General features: G+C 38.1%; 1 protein-coding gene across 1 annotated transcript in view; it reads right to left on the bottom strand.

The window, feature by feature from the left end:
• The window catches only part of LOC126244256 (zinc finger SWIM domain-containing protein 8 homolog), a 525,958-nt gene that overhangs the window by 20,781 nt on the left and 485,006 nt on the right, over window positions 1-20,171 (bottom strand). Inside the window, exons 21-24 of the mRNA XM_049948222.1 lie at window positions 12,342-12,686; window positions 7,811-8,141; window positions 6,511-6,685; window positions 986-1,135 (exon numbers count right to left, since the gene is read on the bottom strand). Coding sequence (XP_049804179.1) covers window positions 986-1,135; window positions 6,511-6,685; window positions 7,811-8,141; window positions 12,342-12,686 — 1,001 coding nt within the window. The remainder of the gene's footprint in view (window positions 1-985; window positions 1,136-6,510; window positions 6,686-7,810; window positions 8,142-12,341; window positions 12,687-20,171) is intronic.

The raw sequence follows: 20,171 nt of genomic DNA, 5'->3' as shown, positions 1-20,171 counted from the left end.
TCACAATTGTGAACACATTTCATGTATAAAATCAGTATGTTTAGAGTAAAATCCTGGAGATAGAAGTATCAAAAGTTGGGCCTCTTTGCATTCTTCCATTAATTAATGCCAGTTCGGAGTCCACAGTGAACTACCTTACGAACACCCTCTCCCTCTATATATAAAAACACACACACACACACACACACACACACACACACACAGAGAGAGAGAGAGAGAGAGAGAGAGAGAGAGAGAGAGAGAGAATATATATTTACTACTTTATGAAATTTTTTATTGATAACAGATTGCAATTTGAAAAGAAGAGGTGTTTCTAAATATAATTCTATGAATAACAATTACCTCTGCTATTTAAAATTTAATCAAGTTCTGCTGCAAAAAGAAGCAGATTATGCAGCCATAAAAATATTCAACCACTACACTAATTAATCACAAATACTGACTAAGAAAAAAGAACAGTTCAAAAACATTAAGTTAGTTTAAACCCAAGTACAGATCCGCAATATAAATTGTCAGCATATTTTCACTCATAAAATGTACTGTTTTCACAAATCAATTGGTAAGTTTTACATATTATTAAGACACTGCAATCAACAACCATGGTAAGACCAAATAACAAAACATAGATCCAAAAATTAACATGATACTGTAAAATCCTGTGTGGAATAGAATGGGCAAACATAACCACTCGCCAGATAGAGGCACAGTTTCAAATTCACAAATAAACAGTAACTGGGACATGATTAATCAACTTATGAGTTTTCATTCTTATTCAGAGCTAATCGGCTTGCTGTGCCAAGACAATGTAGCTGTGTTGGTATATATGTGTCCGCGTGTTCTGAAGAACAACAAAAGTTCATAAGCTGAGCTATCATGTTCCAGTTCTAGTGTAAGTACCTATATATCATTATACCATGAATGCTGATGATCTACTTATTTCGCTGTTTATATATCTGAAAAAGCATGGATATGGTTTAAAACATACCTTCGTATTGACTGCAACCACTCTTTAAACTGAGTATTGCCATCAGGTGTAATCTGGAATGCAGCTCTTGCTGAGCAAACAATATTAACAAAATCTTCATAGTCACTTGCGGTCAGATGATAAAGTTTCTGATGCATGCATTGAATATACCTGTAAAAGAGAGGTATATATACTCACATTGCTAGCGATTTTCAAGCCTTCAGATACTTACAGATTACAGGCAATGTTCACAACACTCCGTGCAAATCTGCTACATTACTTTCTTGCCTGTGAATACTTAGAATCTTTTCAAGATTTTCTTTATCTGTGCTTTCCAGTTGTTTATCCAATTACTATAAATTCTTTTAACTGGATTATTGTTTCTCAAAACATCTCACATATAGTGTAACATGCTGTGCACTAAATTACAAAACAGGAAGGTGAGCCAGGCCAGGATCAAGTCCACGTGGTGGGTGAACAACACTGGCTGGTCAACTGTCCAGCCTGGCTATAGTTTTTAGACAGTTTAGCGCACTCGTTTCGGCAAATTCTGGGCTGATCCCCAATTCCCGCCTCAGAAAGTATGATATGTAAACAGTTAAAATACAATCACACACAGAAAAAAGTTTACACAGTCCACAAACAGGTGGAGCAGATAACTACCCTCCCCTAGATAAAGGACGACTCCTGTGACAGGAATGCAAATGGCTGCAAAATTAAATAAAAATAAACTGACAAGATTTGAGTACAGCGGATACCGTATCTGATGAGATTAAGGCTCAGTAAAGAAGGAGGAGGAAGAGGAGGACGAGGAGGAGGAGGAGGAGGAAGAAGAATTTTAATGGTGATTTATGAATGGTTTGTACATATAGATGAGTAGGCTTTGAATGAGAAAAACTAATCTTCTGTCGGGCACAGTGTTTTTTTTTTTTGCAGGAAGATAAAGCACAGAATATCAAACTGATCACATCGCTAATTCACACAATTATTTATTAAAAGTCACTAACAAAAAACACTATAAATGGAAAATACCTTTAAGTCAAAGATGATGTAAGAGAACAACAATAATAAAAATATTAATCATTCAGTTTTCTTATAATCAGTGTTGGATTGTCATACAAATGATAACAATGTCACTTTTTTACTTGCTTCTTTATTTAATTTCGCTAATAAATTCCATTATAAATGACAAATATCTTTAAAAAAAACGTAAAGATGACATCAGAGCACAACAACAATGATAATATTACTCAATTACTTTTGGACTGTGGTAACACTTGAGGAACTTAGCGACAGTCAGAGCAAAACTTCTCCATTTGTATCAAACAGATGGGCTTTTGAAACATCTTGCAACAATATTTTACCAGTCTTTCCTTTACTGAGCAGGTATTACAACTTTTCACCTTGATCCCAGCTTCTTTTCTTCTATTTCTGTTTTTGTCTTCTGCTGCTTCTTAACATGTTGGCCTATAGCATTATAGCCTCAGCTGAAAATCCCTGTGAAGTCCTGAGGTGTCCAAGCTTCTTCGAACCAAGTGATATAGAACTAATGCAGGAGATATAGATGTTTCATGTATCCTTTTCTTCTGATACAACTCTGAATTGTCGCCACAATAAAGTACTTACTCATTGACCACACACATACTGATAATTGGAAATATATAACCCTGGGTCAATGATGCATATTTCTTGCAAAACACAGTGTCAACTCCACCTTTGGTGCTATTATAAAATGTTGCAATGGATGACTTCCATTTATCTCCACTGTCTGCATCTACTGAATTATCTACATGCAAACTTTATGCCAGGAACACACACTTCCTCTTTTTAGCAATATATGGAACTAGAGTATAGCCTTTCTTGAAGCCAAAAAGTAAAGTGTAGACAGCTGTTCCTTCTCTGGAGCAAATTCCGGAAGAATATCACACTTGTTTTTCCTCATTGTTCCAACAAAAGAAAGAGGTTTCCTTCTTATCTTTTCTATCAAACCAATACTAGCACACCACTTGTCTGTTGTCGCATTTTGACCTGAATGATAAACAAGTTCACACAGATGGAGAAGAAATTCAAAGGTGTATTGCATTCACACAGTTACAGAACAAATCCACAGATTTATTGCTTACATGGTATAATTATTTTGTTTGCAACCCAGTGTTTATTTCCAAATTACACAGGTAAAAACTTGGGAACCGACAAGAGCAAATATATCAATTCCATATTTGCTTCGTTTGTTAAGTATATATTGGCAAAAGCTGCATTTTCTGTGGAAACCTTTCAGTTTCTTGCATACTATAACATTTTCTCTGAGGCTACAGGATTTTTGGCAGTTCCTCATTTTATAAAACACATGCAATTGTCAAAATCTACGTCACCGCATTATGAATTTGAAATGTTTTATGTCCACTACAAGGTGAAGTTTTACAGTGTTATTCTCATCAGTTCCCCACAAAACCTTTAAGCATTGTCTGTTATTTCTGTTAACACCAGCTAAAAATAAGAGACTTTCAATTCAGTAACATCTCTTAGTTTTACATCTCTCTCATGATGAAATGAATCTTTGACACACTCAATTTACTGATTTGTAAACAAAACTATAATAGTCAAAAAGTCATCACCTATGATGCAGTTCCAGTATTCTAAAGATGTTCTCGCCGCACCATTAGGTCCAGTCACTTTCAAATGATACTGTTGGCCCTGAAATGTACACTCTGCAATGGTGAAACTTTACTCCACTTCACTTCTTTGTTCCTTCCAATATAGTAATGGTTATTTTCCTCAAGTACTTCCTTGTCATATTCACTGCCACCTTCTCTGTTTCCAAATTTTCCTGCTGAACTTCAACTATGTGATGACAATCTGTGCCCACTTTGTCTTCAAAATCCTCTAACTACATTATTATCCTCATCGAGCAATGTATTTTGGAACTTCCTGGCAGATTAAAACTGTGTGCCGGACCAAGACTCGAACTCGGGACCTTTGCCTTTCGCGGGCAAGTGCTCTACCAACTGAGCTACCCAAACACGACTCACGCCCCACGAGTAAAGCTGTGAGGACAGGGCGTAAGTCGTGCTTGGGTAGCTCAGTTGGTAGAGCACTTGCCCGCGAAAAGCAAAGGTCCCGAGTTAAGAGTCTCGGTACGGCACACAGTTTTAATCTGCCAGGAAGTTTCATATCAGCGCACACTCCGCTGTAGAATGAAAATTTCATTCTAGAATGTATTTTGGATTTCTTCAACATGATTTGGTTCGAGGCAGTTATACCTTCCCTACGTAGCATGCGATGGTCAAGTACATCATACTTATAATCAAAGTTTCTACTAAATGTGATCAGATGCAATGTATCCCTTTGATACTTGATACTCAAACAGCCAGAAAAGATGAGTAAATGATCCAAAAGAAAATAAGTGCATTTTACATTCTAAATTAACTTTTTATGACTTATTCAATTATTTTGACTACCAAAGAAATAAACCGTTCAAATGAAATGCGAATGGGTGCTGTGTATCAAACCGAGCAATCAGCTTACACGTCAACAACTGAGCAGTCATGTCAATACCAAAACACAGAACAATGAAATCATTCAGAGAAGGGAAGCTACTAGTGATAAGGCACCAGTACTGCTAATTGTCGACAAATAATTTACAGCAAATTTCAACATGTACCATTGTGAACAGCCATGAATGACAGAGGGTTATGGAAGTAGATCACAGGGCTGGTAATGAGACAGTAAATATTTCTTTCTGTACCATAAAAATTTCATCAAAAATGAATTCAGTAAGATTTTCCAGAAATGAGGGTAAAAATAAGGGCACATTCCTTACACAGCCAACAGATTACTACTAGCTTTTAGTACTTTGGGATTGAAAGCAGTGCAAAGGCTAGAGGGCAAAAAATATGAGACATTTCAAAAATTACTTACAAAAATCATCCATTATCAAAGGTGCAATTGCAATTTAAACTTACCCACTAGATGACCCCCCCCCCCCCCCCCCCCCACCATGGGTGAATGCTGTGAGACGGAAAGAGTGGAAATTGACCAAACACAGCAAAACACATTCTCAGCATTTCCAGGAAGACGACATAGACCGATCATCAGTTTCATTAGTCCATATCAAAGAAAAAGTTGGAATACAAAAGCAGCCCTTTTGTATCACATACCTCTCTTCTTGATTATTCACTAACAAAAAGGAAGTTATATTAATATGCAAAATGTACGATTTTACTGGATCAAATATGCATTAAGACCAGAAAAACTTTTGAAAATGCCTTCCTGATGCTGTGCTATTCGTGAAAGCACTGCAACCCTTTCTATTTTAAGCAACTGCCATATGCACATGAAGCAGCAATTGTAAACAGTACTCTGCTCATTTCTGGCGCATCTAACGGGGTGATACTGACTTCAAAGGAACATACAGCGTAAATCTTTAGCACCATCTCCCCTTATCATACCGCCATGGCTGTAACTCATCCGAAAGGTGTTCCATAGGGTTTAGGTCGGGCCTCTGGGCAGGTCAGTCCATTTTAGGACTGTTATTGTCCACAAACCAGTGCCTCAGTGACATGGTACATACATACAATTATCGTTTCCAAAATATTCCTTTACTGTACACAGTAAACAGATATGTTCATATCCTTCCGCATTTAGCCTGTTCTTTAGCACAATAAGAGTAACACACCCTAAGCATAAAAGACACCTCCATACCGCAACACCACCTCCTCTATACTTCGGTGTTGATGCTGCACATGATAGCAGGTAACGTTCTCCATGAATTCGTCAATTCAAAACCCTTCCATCGGATTGCCACAGTACCTGTATAGCGTGATTCATCACTCCAATTCACTTGTTTCCAATCATTCACTGTTTACACTATTTTGAGCGTTGTTTAGCATTGACTACAGAAATGTATGGCCTGTACGGTGTTGCTCGACAATTGCAAACCAATCTTTTTAGCTCCCTATGCACAGCCAATGTGCTAGCTGGACTACTCATAGCACTTTGGAAATCAAATGTGAATTATTCCAAAGATTTCAATCTCTTTTTTTATAACCATCCTCTGCAATGCTTGACTGTTCCTGTCTGTTATTAGATGAAAACTGACATGTCTTGGTTCAGCTGTGGCTATTCCTTTGCATTTTCATTTCATAATCACTTCACTAATAGTTGACTTGGCAGCTTTAGAACGGTTGAAATGTCCCTGATGGATTTCTTACTCAGGTGACATCCAATGACTAGTCATGTTTGAAGTCAGTGTGCTGACATGACTGACCCAGTTTACTGTTACTGCTCCTGTACAGAAAACTCAGCCCTCCACCGTATGACTGTCTCTCCTGACATTTAGTGCTCGATTTTGCATTACATAGGGATGTCTGGATACTTTTTATCAAATAGTGTGTACACTCTGGGAATTGATATCACCTAATTAAGAGAACCAGTCGTATCCACAGCTTTTATGAGGCACCTCAGCTGTCACAAATGTACTTAACAATTGCTATAAAAGGAAAGTCTATACAGATATATTAGGAGTTAACAAGTTAACAAGTACTTACATCTGTTGGCACTTCTGGACAAGCGGAGTAAGTGCAGAACGTAAATGCTGCATTATGAGGCTCGGGTTGTTACGAGCGAGATAATGTGCAGCCTCCAAGGCCACATCATGCAGTACAAATGGACTGACAATACTATTCACAGCACATATACAAAACTGGTGTAAGTATTGTGTTCCTGAAACAGAAAGAAATAATACTCAGAATAAAGTCTGTAACAATGAAGCAAGACATAAGTATACTGGAAAAATTACTGTTTCCATGGAAATCATGAAAAGAGGAGATAGGTAGGATTAGCTAATTCCTTTCTCAGTAATACAAACACAGGAATGCAGAATTGTGTAAGCGTCAACTGTGCTTTTGCTGCCCACCCACCCCAAGTGAAATGAAATTAAGTATAGCTGAAGACACAGTGGATGAGGAGGGGGAAGGGAAGTAGAAAGTAGAACGAGTAAACATGACTGTCCAATTCAATTACATATTTGGGGCAACTAAAGAAATTTGAGATATGGTAGCCTTTTAAACAGCAACCTTCATGGGCTGTTTCTGGGAGTGGTGGGAAAAAACCATCATAATATTTTGTTGATGAATTATTATGTTTACCCTGTCCTAAGAAATTACACATACAGGAAACTATGTTTTTAGAAAAGCTTTATTCAGAGAAATTCTACCAGCAATGAAAATTAATACAACAACTGAAATTCCTGGATGAAACAATACTTTTTTATATGTAAATTCTGTTATGTTCTACATTAGAACAAAACAGCAGCAAACAGTTCACATGTAAATTTTGCTTTAAATTTTTAGTGAGCATTAAAGTAATCAAATAAGAGACTAAAGCCACTTCCGTGACCAGATGGCAAAATCTGTTGCTAATCTTTCCCAACGTGCAATTTTTGTGCAAACAGCATAACTACAATCCTCTTATTTACTGTCCTGCATGTACTGGAGCATTATTTCATGCACCCTCATGAACTATGTCATAGCACATGTAGTTTTATCTCTCTCCCTCTCCACCCCCCCCCCCCCCCCTGCTGTCTCTCGAGTAGTATAGAATGAGACTCGTGCACAATAATCTGTAGGTGAAGTGATGACCATTTTTAATTAAATTGTGAAAAATCACTGAGACTTGATATTTGTATCTGTTCTTAACTTACATTACAGCTTATTGTGAAAACTAAAAAAATGAAATCTGAAATATGATACAATGCATGCAATGATTACAATTATTGTAACATGTTTTTTTTTCTCCATATTTTGAACACGAGATACTGAAACAATTTCAATGGCAAGATGAACTTACCCAGTTTCTTGGCAATACCAAGAAGCCACTTGACATCCTCACCATACGGAGGGTTGCGAGCATACTTTGCTTGCGGTCGGTCATCGTGAACTCGCCGTGCTAGTGTTTCTAGCGCCAGCATACCCACACGGTATGCTGCCAAAAGGTAGCGCAACTGCACCTGTGAGTACTGCTGTTGTTGAGGCTGTTGCTGCTGCTGTTGTTGCTGCTGCTGTTGTTGCTGCTGTTGCTGTTGTTGTTGCTGTTGCTGTTGCTGCTGCTGCTGTTGTTGCTGCTGCTGTTGCTGCTGCTGCTGCTGCTGTTGTTGTTGTTGTTGTTGTTGCCTGTGAACCTATGGGAGCACCATTTTTTGTTTTACTGAATGACCCTAAGTGCTGTTGTTACAAATGCTATGTTGGAGGCAAACATTTGTTTGAGAGCAATAACTAGAAATAAATAAATAAAGGAACATAAAGCTGTCAGTGACCTACAATAATATGACAGCTAAAAAGATTTATCTTCTGGTGAACCTTCCGGGATGTAAGGTCGTGGTCCATGAAACTCTTCAGCTCCTAACGTTTCGTCCAGAGCTGCGCTGGACATCTTCAGAGGGGTGTTTCTCCTCCGGTGAGTCTTGCCGACAGACGGGTCGGACGTCTGAGAGCGACTTATATATCGTAGAAAGTGGCCGTGACCAGAGTTACACGTGATATGCAGAGATAATCTTTGTCAGAGATAAAACTTAACTATCGATCGTAAGCTCGTCACGGATAAAACTGTCTAGCAATTCTGTAGTGCTACTGTCCAAATATCACTAAGTTTCATGGTCTCTTCTTTCCGATTAAAATTATCCCTATGTTTATATATTTCAATTGCTTCTCTACAAAGCCGTGGGTAATAGTTTGTCGTCGTAGATAAAATTTTTGTTTCGGAAAACCTCACTTGATGATTTCCTGACTGAAAAGCGTGTTCTGCTACAGCCGATTTATCTGTTTTTCCTAATCGGCTGTAGCAGAACACGCTTTACAGTCAGGAAATCATCAATTGAGGTTTTCCGAAACAAAAATTTTATCTACGACGACAAACTATTACCCACGGCTTTGTAGAGAAGCAATTGAAATATATAAACATAGGGATAATTTTAATCGGAAAGAAGAGACCATGAAACTTAGTGATATTTGGACAGTAGCACTACAGAATTGCTAGACAGTTTTATCCGTGACGAGCTTACGATCGATAGTTAAGTTTTATCTCCGACAAAGATTATCTCTGCATATCACGTGTAACTCTCGTCACGCCCACTTTCTACGATATATAAGTCGCTCTCAGACGTCCGACCCGTCAGTCGGCAAGACTCACCGGAGGAGAAACACCCCTCTGAAGATGTCCAGCGCAGCTCTGGACGAAACGTTAGGAGCTGAAGAGTTTCATGGACCACGACCTTACATCCCGGAAGGTTCACCAGAAGATATGTCATCTGGTCGTGAAAGCCTTCATACTATGAGCTAAAAAGATTGTTTTTCTTTCCATTTATGTACTGTATATAATATGAGTAACCATAATTCCGAACATTTTATATCTTTATGCTTTCAATAGTGAGTCTGACAAATTCAAGAACTAGATAAAACTTTTACATGATTCCTTAATATGAGTATAATAGTAACATTTGTAGCACCATAAGTGTGTTAATGTTTCAAAAAAGTTATTACTAAATTTTTCCAAGTACATAATTTTAACTCCTTATGCCTTATCAGCAGGTACAATTGCATATAATGAAGGGTATAGTGTCAAATAATGTGGGAAAGAGAAATAACTTGTTGGCAGTCTCAGCAGGTATTATACACATCATATAAAATAACCATCTATACCCTAAAATTGCATCAGGCAATACAAATAAAGGAAAAAAAAGAGCACAGCAGCAAACAAAGTGCTACGCTGAATTGGCAGTAAAATGAAGCTTCTGAAGATAGTAACATTATTTAAGAAATAAATTACATAAAAACATACAGATGCACAAAACAGATTTAATAATAAACTATACAATATACAGTGTTACTGGCGTATGAAAACTTTGCCACACAGCAGTCACATGAAGCTTTCAACAAGAAAATACATCCTGGAAAAAATAATTTGTACATAAGTGCGAGAGCACCCTTGCAAAGCAGCCTAACACAATACTGTCATTATCATTCACTTACAGATACTAGCAGCATATGTTTTTCTTTTTATTTATTCTATGATGACTTAGAGAGTATAATGGAATCAGCTGAAAACGATAAAGGGTACAGCTGAAGTAGGTACATGGGCTTCTATAAGTTCAGTAAGTTAACACTTGGAAGGACCCATGACCATTTAATATTTCAGCAAATACTAACTTCAAGGTAAGACCGACTGCTTTAACCCATTTTAAAGCTGCTTTACGAACAAATTAAGTTTTAATGAAATACTTTTATAGTTCTCAGTTCTTCATATAAATTTAGTTGCTTAAATCCAATTTGTAGAAGCCTTGGAACATCCATTTATGAAGTAATGGACTGGTACTGAAAACAAAAACCATAAATAACATGAAAAATAAAGAGAGAGAGAGAGAACAAAGTTCAGTTCCAGGACAACATTAACTTTGTTTCTGAGTGTGTCCACCATAAATCACATGATTTTTAATATGACTTGTGGTCTTTCGTTTTAATTATAGAAGTATTACATCGAACAGACAAGCTTGTGCCTATGAATGTACATAAGATTTGCACAAGAATATGTTATGACTAGGCATTAACCGAGGAGCAAACACTCAATTTCCAGCAGATGTCTATTAACTGTGTAGCAAGTTGTTTCTGTGGACAGCATTATTCACGAGGTAGTCAAAATACATATGATAAATAATGGTGGGGTTTTGCCCACTGTGTCTGGAGACACTGGCAGTTCCCCTGAGGAGGGGATAAGAGTGTACAGCTTCCAATACATTGAGAATACCCAGCAAACTGACGTGGTCTGCAAATCCCAGGAAACTTTACTGCACCGACTTACCACTAAAAACTTTCATTTGCACACCTACCCTCGACATTTTCTCTCTTTTTCGTGCATCATTACATTTCTCCACCCAATAGAGCAGAAATCTCTGGTTTAACATGAGGGGCATTTCATAAATAATGCACTAGTTGGTATAGCTGTGGACTGTCTGATGCAACAACAATGAAAATTACATCAGACATAATTGGGAGCTTGACAAAGAATCACACTTTTTTTTTTTCCTTCCCGCTGTTTACTGTAACATAAAATTGGCCACAGGTAGAAACAGACCCTGCAAGGTTCTTGGATGAAGACCACAAGTCATACATCTAGACAAACTTCAAGCAGTAAAAACATGACTGATATCCATAGTGTGTTAAGCGACGTTTTAGGTGAGTTTACAATGAACCATATTAAAGTTTCACATTAGGTTAATTGTTTTCATGGTGATCACATGAGCATAGATGATAATCCACGACCCGGAAGGCCAAAAAAAAAACAGTCGATATGCAAAGTGTGAAACTTGTGGCAGATGCTCTTGAAGAAGATCATAGTGCGACTTGTGAGGAATTCTTTGAAGCAATCGGAATTCCCTCAACATCATTATTCAATACTCTGACAAATGATTTGAAGAAGAAGAAAATTTATGCAGGATGGGTCCCACATTGTTAGACTGCTGAAGAGAAGCAGACATCTGGATAATGGAACATTTCTCAAGCAATTCAACCATGGAGGTCAAAGATTCTTGTGTCAAATTGTCGTTAATGATGAAACATGGATTAGGTACACTGAATGGGAGATGAAATCACAGTACAAAAAAATTTTGACACACTCTATATCAAAGCTCAAGCAAACGATGATTTTTGCTTATGATCACAAAGGAATCTTCATGACAGATGTGGAACAAGTGCCACAGCAGTGTATGATCTTACTTCATGCAAAACCTGCACAGAAAATGCACAAAATCTGAACTCAGCTGCTCGAGACTACATCACTCATTCTCTGCAACAATGCTCACCCGCATATTGGCAATGCTGTAGCCCAAAAACTGTGTGAATACAGATGGGAAGTGTTGCCACAGCTTCTCTACAGGCTGGACAAGAGTCCACCAAAACTTATTCCCAAAATTGAAAAACCCTATGTGTGAATGTTGTCATCTTTCTCTGGGAGACTTTCCTACTACCATTACCCGAGCCATTCGACAGATGAACAGAGTGGTGTCCTGGATGGAAAATAGAGTTTGAGATGTTGGGATTCAGTCACAGAGAAGCAGGGAGATTATACTGAAGGACTGTAAAGAGAGATTTAAAAAAATAAACATGTAAGTAAAAAACATTAGTGTGCATTATTTATGAAATATCCCTCATAGTACCACAATTCAGCATCACCAGTTGCACTTGTATGCCAATTACAAACAATTACTAAACAACGTACCATCACCCATACACTGCCTCTAATACTATTTTTCACTCACAGTGAAAGCATACAATCTATAAATACGATTAAAGTTAATAGATATTTTTTAAAAAATGAAACAATATCATGCCAGAAAAACCTGCTGAGGCTGCTGCGGTGGGGACGGTGCAGGCCTGACGACTTGCTGCACGGGCATCATGGCCGGCTGCTGCTGTGACAGCTGCATCTGCTGCTGCGGCTGTTGGGGCGCAGCAGCAACCGCCATTGCGGCTGGCGTAGGGGCCCCGGCCAGCAGGACCTGAACGCCGTGCGCCTGGGTGACAGGTGGCTGTGCCGCTTGTTGCTGTTGGTGCTGTGCCTGTTGCTGGTGTTGCACCTGCTGCTGCTGTTGCTGCTGCGCATGTGGCAGTGGCTGTGGCTGGTGCTGGTGCTGTGGCGCACTCGCTACCATCACCGCTGCTCCGCCATTGGTTACCTTCAGATACAGAAAACTGTAAACATATGCACCGGTCTGTATACACACTGACGAGCCAAAACATTATGACCACTGTCCGCTGTGAGACCAAATGTTGCCAGGTGTCGTTGCTGGGATGTGACACGATAAGGAAACTGTAACAGCAGCCCAGGGATTGGTGGTGAATATCATTCTAGTGACGGTACAGGCCGCAAATGGGGACTCCAGTGATGTAAGCCACTTTGATAAAGTACCGGGGAACAAGCACTTAGAAAAGACAAAGCTAATCAGCTGTTTGTGTGATGCTGTCATGAGACTTTATGCATGGTGGTTGAAGGACAATGGAACAACAAATGGACAACAGGGTGTCAGCTGTTCGATCTCTGTATCCTGTGGTGAGGGCAGAGGTCTGCTTGCTCTGTAAAGCGGGATAGGTGGTGATCTCTGGTAGATACGACAATGGAGTATGGAACCACTGCACTTATAATTGTTTCGGAGCACACCATTATGTGTGCACTGTTGAACATGTGGCTCCACAGCAGATAACTGCTGCATGTTCCCAGGACCCCCTATGTGTTTCCATGTTGATGAGGATGGCGACGACGACGAGGACGACGACGACGACGACGACGACAACAACATCATCATCAACAATTGTAGGCTGCACGGGATCACTGAAGCTGAACCAGGGATCAATGTGAAATGTATTGCCCTGTCACACACATTACCTTTCTTGTTATATGAGAAACTTTTTTCCAAATGGTACCAAATCTGAAAAATTGCTAAACGAGATAACAGGTGGCGGCACTACTTAGAACCATTACCTATGTAATAAGAACTTTTATGTATGCCAAAATGTACAATACCCATTATATATTTCCCCTTAAGACTTACTGTTCATGGCAAGGAGTACCAAATCCAATCTTATTTCCTTTCCAAGAAGTACCAAATCCTGGCAGCTAATTGTTGCTCTTCTCGGTAATGACATCACACACAATGTGACTGATATTTGTTTACACAACATTGTATGTTCTACAGAGGTGTCTGGCACTATATTCATTGTGGGTTTTTAATTAAATTATGGAATCTGATATCTAAGATGAATACTGTGAATCACCATCCGGAACTCCGGAACAACAGTTACCAAACTTAACAATTCATCTTCCAATAGGTACGGAATCCGTTTTTATTTATGCAATAACAATTAAACAAACATACTTTGTGTAATGTGTCTCAACATCTATCGGAATATAATAAGAAAGCTACAAAATGTAATTTGATGGTAGGGTGGTTGTAAAACATTTTTTATTTTTTTATTTTTTTATTTTATTGTCTCTCCTCTTAAATTAGATTTTATGGATTTGGTACATTTTGGAAATGGGCTTCTCAAATGAGGTCAATGGTCGTGCCAGAGTACGTCATGATCTAGGCGAATGACTGCGTGAAACATACTCTTGTGTCACAGATATTGGCCAGTGGGGGCAGTAATCGAAAGTAATGTGTCAGCTGTGGACTACGTGATCATTATTGCAGACCACCTGTATCTTTTCACGCTTGATTTCTTCCTCAATGGTGACAGAATCTTCCCACAGGATAACTGTCCATGTCAGAAGGCCAGTAAAGTGCCACAGTGACTTTAGAAGCATGACAGTGAACTTGTGCTGATGTCCTGTCCACCAAATATGTCCAGTGAGAACTAGATAGAATACGTCTGGGATAATATAAGATACCAGGTCCGCACCCACCAACTGACTGCCTATAATTTATGGCAATTGCTTCACCTGTCTACAGGCACCTATTGCCACCTACCTCCAGAAACCTACCAAGTATTTGTCTAAACCCTACTACTCGCATCTGCTGTAATATCGAGTTTCAGAGATGGAGCAACATGCTATAAAGCAAGTGGTCATAATATTTAGGCTCATCATAAAATCTTGGAAAGCATGACACATTAGCGGTGATGGAGATGTTCAATTGTTAAAATTCCTTTTATTGTCATGTACAAGCACTTAAAATTTAAAAAGGGAACTACTTGCTTCAGCCATGATCAGGTATCTTGTCTCAGTCTGGCTTTCTAATTGTGCCTGCTGCTGAACTACTGCTTTATCTTACAAACTGACATTTGACAATGATGGTCGAAACCGACAATTTTCTCTTTTATTTTTTGTGTGATTCTGCTGAACAACAAGCCACTTAAAAACTAAAAACATCGAAGAGCTGACCTGAAGCAGTTTTACTTCACATCTAACAAAAAATGTAGGACACTATTTTTGGTTTTAATGAGATACCAGAATGAATACAAATAATGAGAGCAGTAAAGACTACCATTTAACCTGTAATTAAAATCTTAAGCAGTCAACACGCACATAAGAATGATAAAAAGTTCTGATAAGCTTCCAGATCACGATGCTGTTGCTGCTGCTGCAATGCCAGAACAAAGTAGCCATAGATCTATAAGTGCTTACACATGACATTTTATGTGAGGGGTAAGGGAGGAGATTGTCAATCAGTCCTGACAAACATGTCCAAAAGCTTACTAAATATTTTTCAATCTTGTTTATGTGCTTATCAATCAATCAGTGCCTCAGTTTCATTTTGAGTATTTGAAGATTTTAATGTTCAAAAAACCCATGGAACTTACTGAAATTATGCAACTAATTGGTGAAGTAACCAACTAGCTGCCTAAAAGCATTGCTATTACAGCAAATTCAATAGAAGACTGTAGTAACTGTGCAGATCATTTTTAGTCTATATAATTTTTTATTTTCTAATGTTCTATTGTACTATGGAAATGGCAGGAAATGCAAGTTTGTGTGTTGGTCACTGATAACATACTGTCCACAATTTTTTCTTCAACTTTTCACTCCCTATTCCTCAATCAGTAGCAGAAGTCTGATGACACACCACTTTCTTGGTGAATCTGTATCAACACCTGCCAATCTTTGAGATCAACCTCTTTTCCTTTTGTACTATTTTGGGCAGCAATATTTTTAGTTTACTACCACACATTACCTGAACTTGTTCAGTTTACAAGGTAATTTCATCCTCAAGTCTTCCTTTTCCATCAGTATTTGTCCCCACGTGTGGCAGAGTCTGCTTATGATTGTCAATTGCTCGTCTATGGTTTAGCAATATTTTTATTTCAATGCTGTTGCTGGATGTCCATTGTCACATGTTAGAGATTTATATCCCCCTCTCCTCACCAGTGTACTTAATGAAAACACTTCAACTTACACCTTCCCTCTTTTCCTTCCATGCAAGTCAGAAAGAAGCATTTTGAATACTTCACAACTAGCAACAGCTATTATTACACCTGCCACCACATATATGCAGTAAAATCTTTTCTCTGTTTCGTTTTCAAACTACTGACTCTGATTTATCACAACGAGCTTGTGTAAGGAAAAAAAGCAGGAAGAAGACACTAAGTAAAATGGGAAGAAACAATCAATCACAAATGAACAACACACACACACACACACACACACACACACACACAAAACAACACAATGCAACAAAAATAACTAAAGAAGGTTTGTGTCCGAGAGATGTTAATAAACAAGTGTCAGCAGACAAGTAACAAAGCTGAGTACAAGGATGACGCATACACTACAGTCATAAAAATAATTTTTAGAATTGTGTGTTCTCATCTATTAACGAACAACAACAATCCACATAAAAATGTATTACATAAAATAACTAGTTACATGCTATCAAAACATGTCATTATTTTTAACCCTAAACGGTCCGTCATGTGGAAAAAAGCAGTCATCATTAGTTACTTAATTTATAATGCAAATAGTAAGTCAATTATCAATAACTGGCAGCAAAAGAGAAACACCTACTCAAGTTACTGAAACAGGAACAACTGCAGCATGGCTAAGTCATAGAAATTATACATCATGATTTTACTCCTAGATTTCAGAATAAAAAACCGTAAAAACTTTCAACGGCAAATGAGGTCTAAGAAACGAATGACATGGTAACTTACTTCCTGGCTTAGATATTCTAATTTCATTTACTCCATATACCCATTTCGACAAATAAGAAAGTATAGGAAATTAAAAGAAACTATGATGGAGAGGCAACAACAACAATAATGATAATGACTTTCTCAAATCTATGCCCTCCCCCAATTTCCTTACAACTTTCAATTAAAGGATCATTCTTCAGCTTTCCTGTAACCCTGGAGAATTACCCAACCGATCTTCCCAGTGGTTGCCTTCAGCAGTGCATCCTTTATCTGAATCCAAATTCATAGCAATAATGCATAAATAAAAAAAAAACATCTCTTAACCCAACATTTTTTCTTTAAAATGTTTTTGTATCTTCCACAACACATCTGCAGATGAGGCAGGAAGCTTGTGGTGGTGGTGGTGGTGGTGAACTAATTGTCCCTGAGGCAGCTGGATCGAGTCCTGCTGCTAAAAGGAAATTCTGTAGCAGAATTCTTGCAGCACAGAGTGCTTGGTCAAATTTTGGCCCAATGTCTTGGATTCGTTCCTAAACTGTGTTATGTGTTAAAAGTATAAAACACAGCTGTTGGTGATGTGCCTGTCAAATAGGAAGGTGGCTCTTATTATCTTCAAGAGAAGAGGGCAGTTCAATGAAATATTTCATTCCCTACCTTACTCTAACTTCCATAATTATTCATAAATTTCAGTTGTGATGAAGCAAGCTGGGATATTTTTACTTTCCCTCTAGTTTTGCCATCTGCCTCCTTGAAATTCATTTTTTTTCATTTTTGAACTAATTACCATAAAACATGCATGAGTATAATCTGTGTTTTCATAAAAGAGAAAGGTTGGTCCTCAGTTTTAAAAAATGTAACACCAGATCTACTTTTGTGCTTAGTTTTAAGTATGTAATTGATTTTCTAATTTATTATGACTATGCCTAGTTAGTACCTTTTGTTACAGAGTGAAATCGGTAATTTTTTTCGTAACTTAAATTCTATTGTTGACTAATAAACAAATATAAATTCTACAATAATTATTATATTCTATAATAATTATAATAATCATAAATATAATCATTAGGAGAAACAGCTAATAGTATTCTAAAAGGATCTATTTGGCTCCATTCGAAAACATTAGCAAAGCTAGGTCTTAATGAATTCCAAAGTAATTTCCAGTTTCGTCAGAAGTATTGTTTGTGTAACTATATTTGTTAATTTCACGATTTAAACAAATAATACGGCTCAACCCTTAGAGTAGAAGAAACCATTAAAAAGACCCAATTTTCGACGTATGCAGTTAATTGAAGGAGTTTGTAACGCCGGAAATGCATATCCTTCAATTTCCATCTATTGCACTGCAATTTTTTTTCCTTATTTTGTTACCTGAAGATATAACATTTCTGCGTCTTTGTATATTGTAATTGTTTTACTATTTGTACATTTACGCATTATGTCGATGTATAATTGGTTTGTTTTGTAAATATTATTGTATTTTAGGATGGGTCTTGCCTAGGGAAAACTATGCTATCGAACGAATACATCGATAGGTCGTGTGGAGAACGAAAGTGTTTAGGATCTTTGGGGAGCGCGGGCAGAGGGAGTCTGGCTGGGGTAGTGCAATGGAGCAGGTGTGTTGTGTGACACTCCCGTGAGTTGCCGCGCTTTCGGGGTTTGGCAGCATGTAATTGCGCCCGACTTGCTATGATAGTTTCTGACACGGTGTCGCGGACGGGAAGCATTAGCTGGCGCACATCAAGAGCCCGTTTCGCCTTGTGACCGTGTCGAGAAGAAGGCGCGCCAACATCCAGCTTCTGCAACAGCGACGGCCGACAATGAGTGACTGTCGCCGCCTCCTCGATCGACGGCTTCAAACCTTCAATCAACCAACAAGGAAGACTGGAACCATGTAAAGTTTTAGAACTGTATGGCAGACCTCAGCTTTTCAAACTGTTCAAATCACAAAATTACAGCAACGTAGCATGAACCTTTGTTGCTCATTGTCCCAATTGCATTACCAAGCAGGGTCCCTTCCTTTTCCGGAATGAACCCAAGTGTCGTTGAAATTCAAACGCCAGCATCATCATTTGATTTCACTGCTTTAATTTCAAAGTTCAGTTAAGGTATTCATAGCTGGCTACAATATTTAGATTACACAAGCACAAATTAAGAGTGCAACTTTTGTTACTGTATTTTAGCTTACTTGTGACTGCAGCTCAGCTTGGTACGTACTAAATTCCACTATTGTTAATTGTTCAGAATCATTTAATTCAAGTTCAAAGTTAGATCTCTTATTTCTAAATTGCGTAGATTCAAGTAGCTTTTGAAATGATTGTTGAGGTAGTCCAAGACTAACCGTATCTTACTGAATTTCGATGTGCTTCAGAAAGAAAGCTCACTATTAACTTTAGTCACTAAATTAACTTTCGATTTTCCGGTTTTATTAATTCTTTTGCTAAATTAAGTCAGAGTGTAGCGAAATTTATTACTTCTGACAAACTTTCAGTTTTCACACTACACGTGTCAACCTTCAGTTGCCACGCTTCTAGTGCTAATTATATGTGTAATAACCTTTCTTTTTCAGTTACTATAGTAATTGTCCTTAGGACTGGCGACCGTAATTTCCCCCCAAATCTCAAATATCTAATTAGTGCCAATTAATTGTTAACGCGACGACCGCACATTTACTTTCTTTATTAACTTTACCCCTTTTCAAAATTAATTTCCACCAGTTTCATTTGCATTTTTCCTTTCATTTAGATGTAACCCTTTGCTCCCTCTTTACCAACAAATTGACTTCGGTGACGATTGCTTTTCCCAAATTTCCATTAGGTACATGCGGTTTAATTTTTCACTGTCATTAAGGTCGATAAGTGAGGGGGAGGTTACAAGTTAAGTTTTAATTGTAATTTCTGTAAATTAAACAATGTGTAGTTTCAGTGCCTGTTATTGTGCTGATATATATAAGGGCATGAATTTTGGTCCCAAGACAGTCAGCCCACGGCCGAGTTTCAGACGAGGAACCCGTATTGGTTACATCAACAACAATGCATCCACGTAACTGTGAAATAAGTGTAATACGCCATGTGCTAAAACAATGACAGTGTCTGTTCAATACGTGATGTATTATGCAGCAAGAACAGTGTGGTTAAGTTTTTACTGCTCGTAGATGTTCAACAGTAAACTATTGTAGCATTATTTTGATGTTTGCTTGCAATGTTTTAATGAGACTTATCAAAAGTTATATAGTGCACAGGCCATATAACTGTGTATTATTGGGGGTTGTGAACCGTGAAAGTAAAGAACTGTGAAACGCAAATGTGCACCTGTCGGCTACATCATTTAAAGTAGTCAGTGTTGAACTTCTACCTCCAATTTTCAGCCAGTATACCAATGTAGTACATCGACACAGAGGACAATCAATGATGAAATAAAGCATGCGAACGTCACAGTGATCTGGTCACTCAGTTACAACGTAATTAGTCACAGTCCACGTGACAGAACAATTTTCTCCAAATTGAAAAGTAGAAGGAGGGGGTGGAGAGAGGGGTGGG

Source organism: Schistocerca nitens, chromosome 1 (genome assembly GCF_023898315.1).
Source record: "Schistocerca nitens isolate TAMUIC-IGC-003100 chromosome 1, iqSchNite1.1, whole genome shotgun sequence".
Lineage (NCBI taxonomy): Eukaryota > Metazoa > Arthropoda > Insecta > Orthoptera > Acrididae > Schistocerca > Schistocerca nitens.
This window is presented reverse-complemented; position numbering and strand designations above follow the sequence as displayed.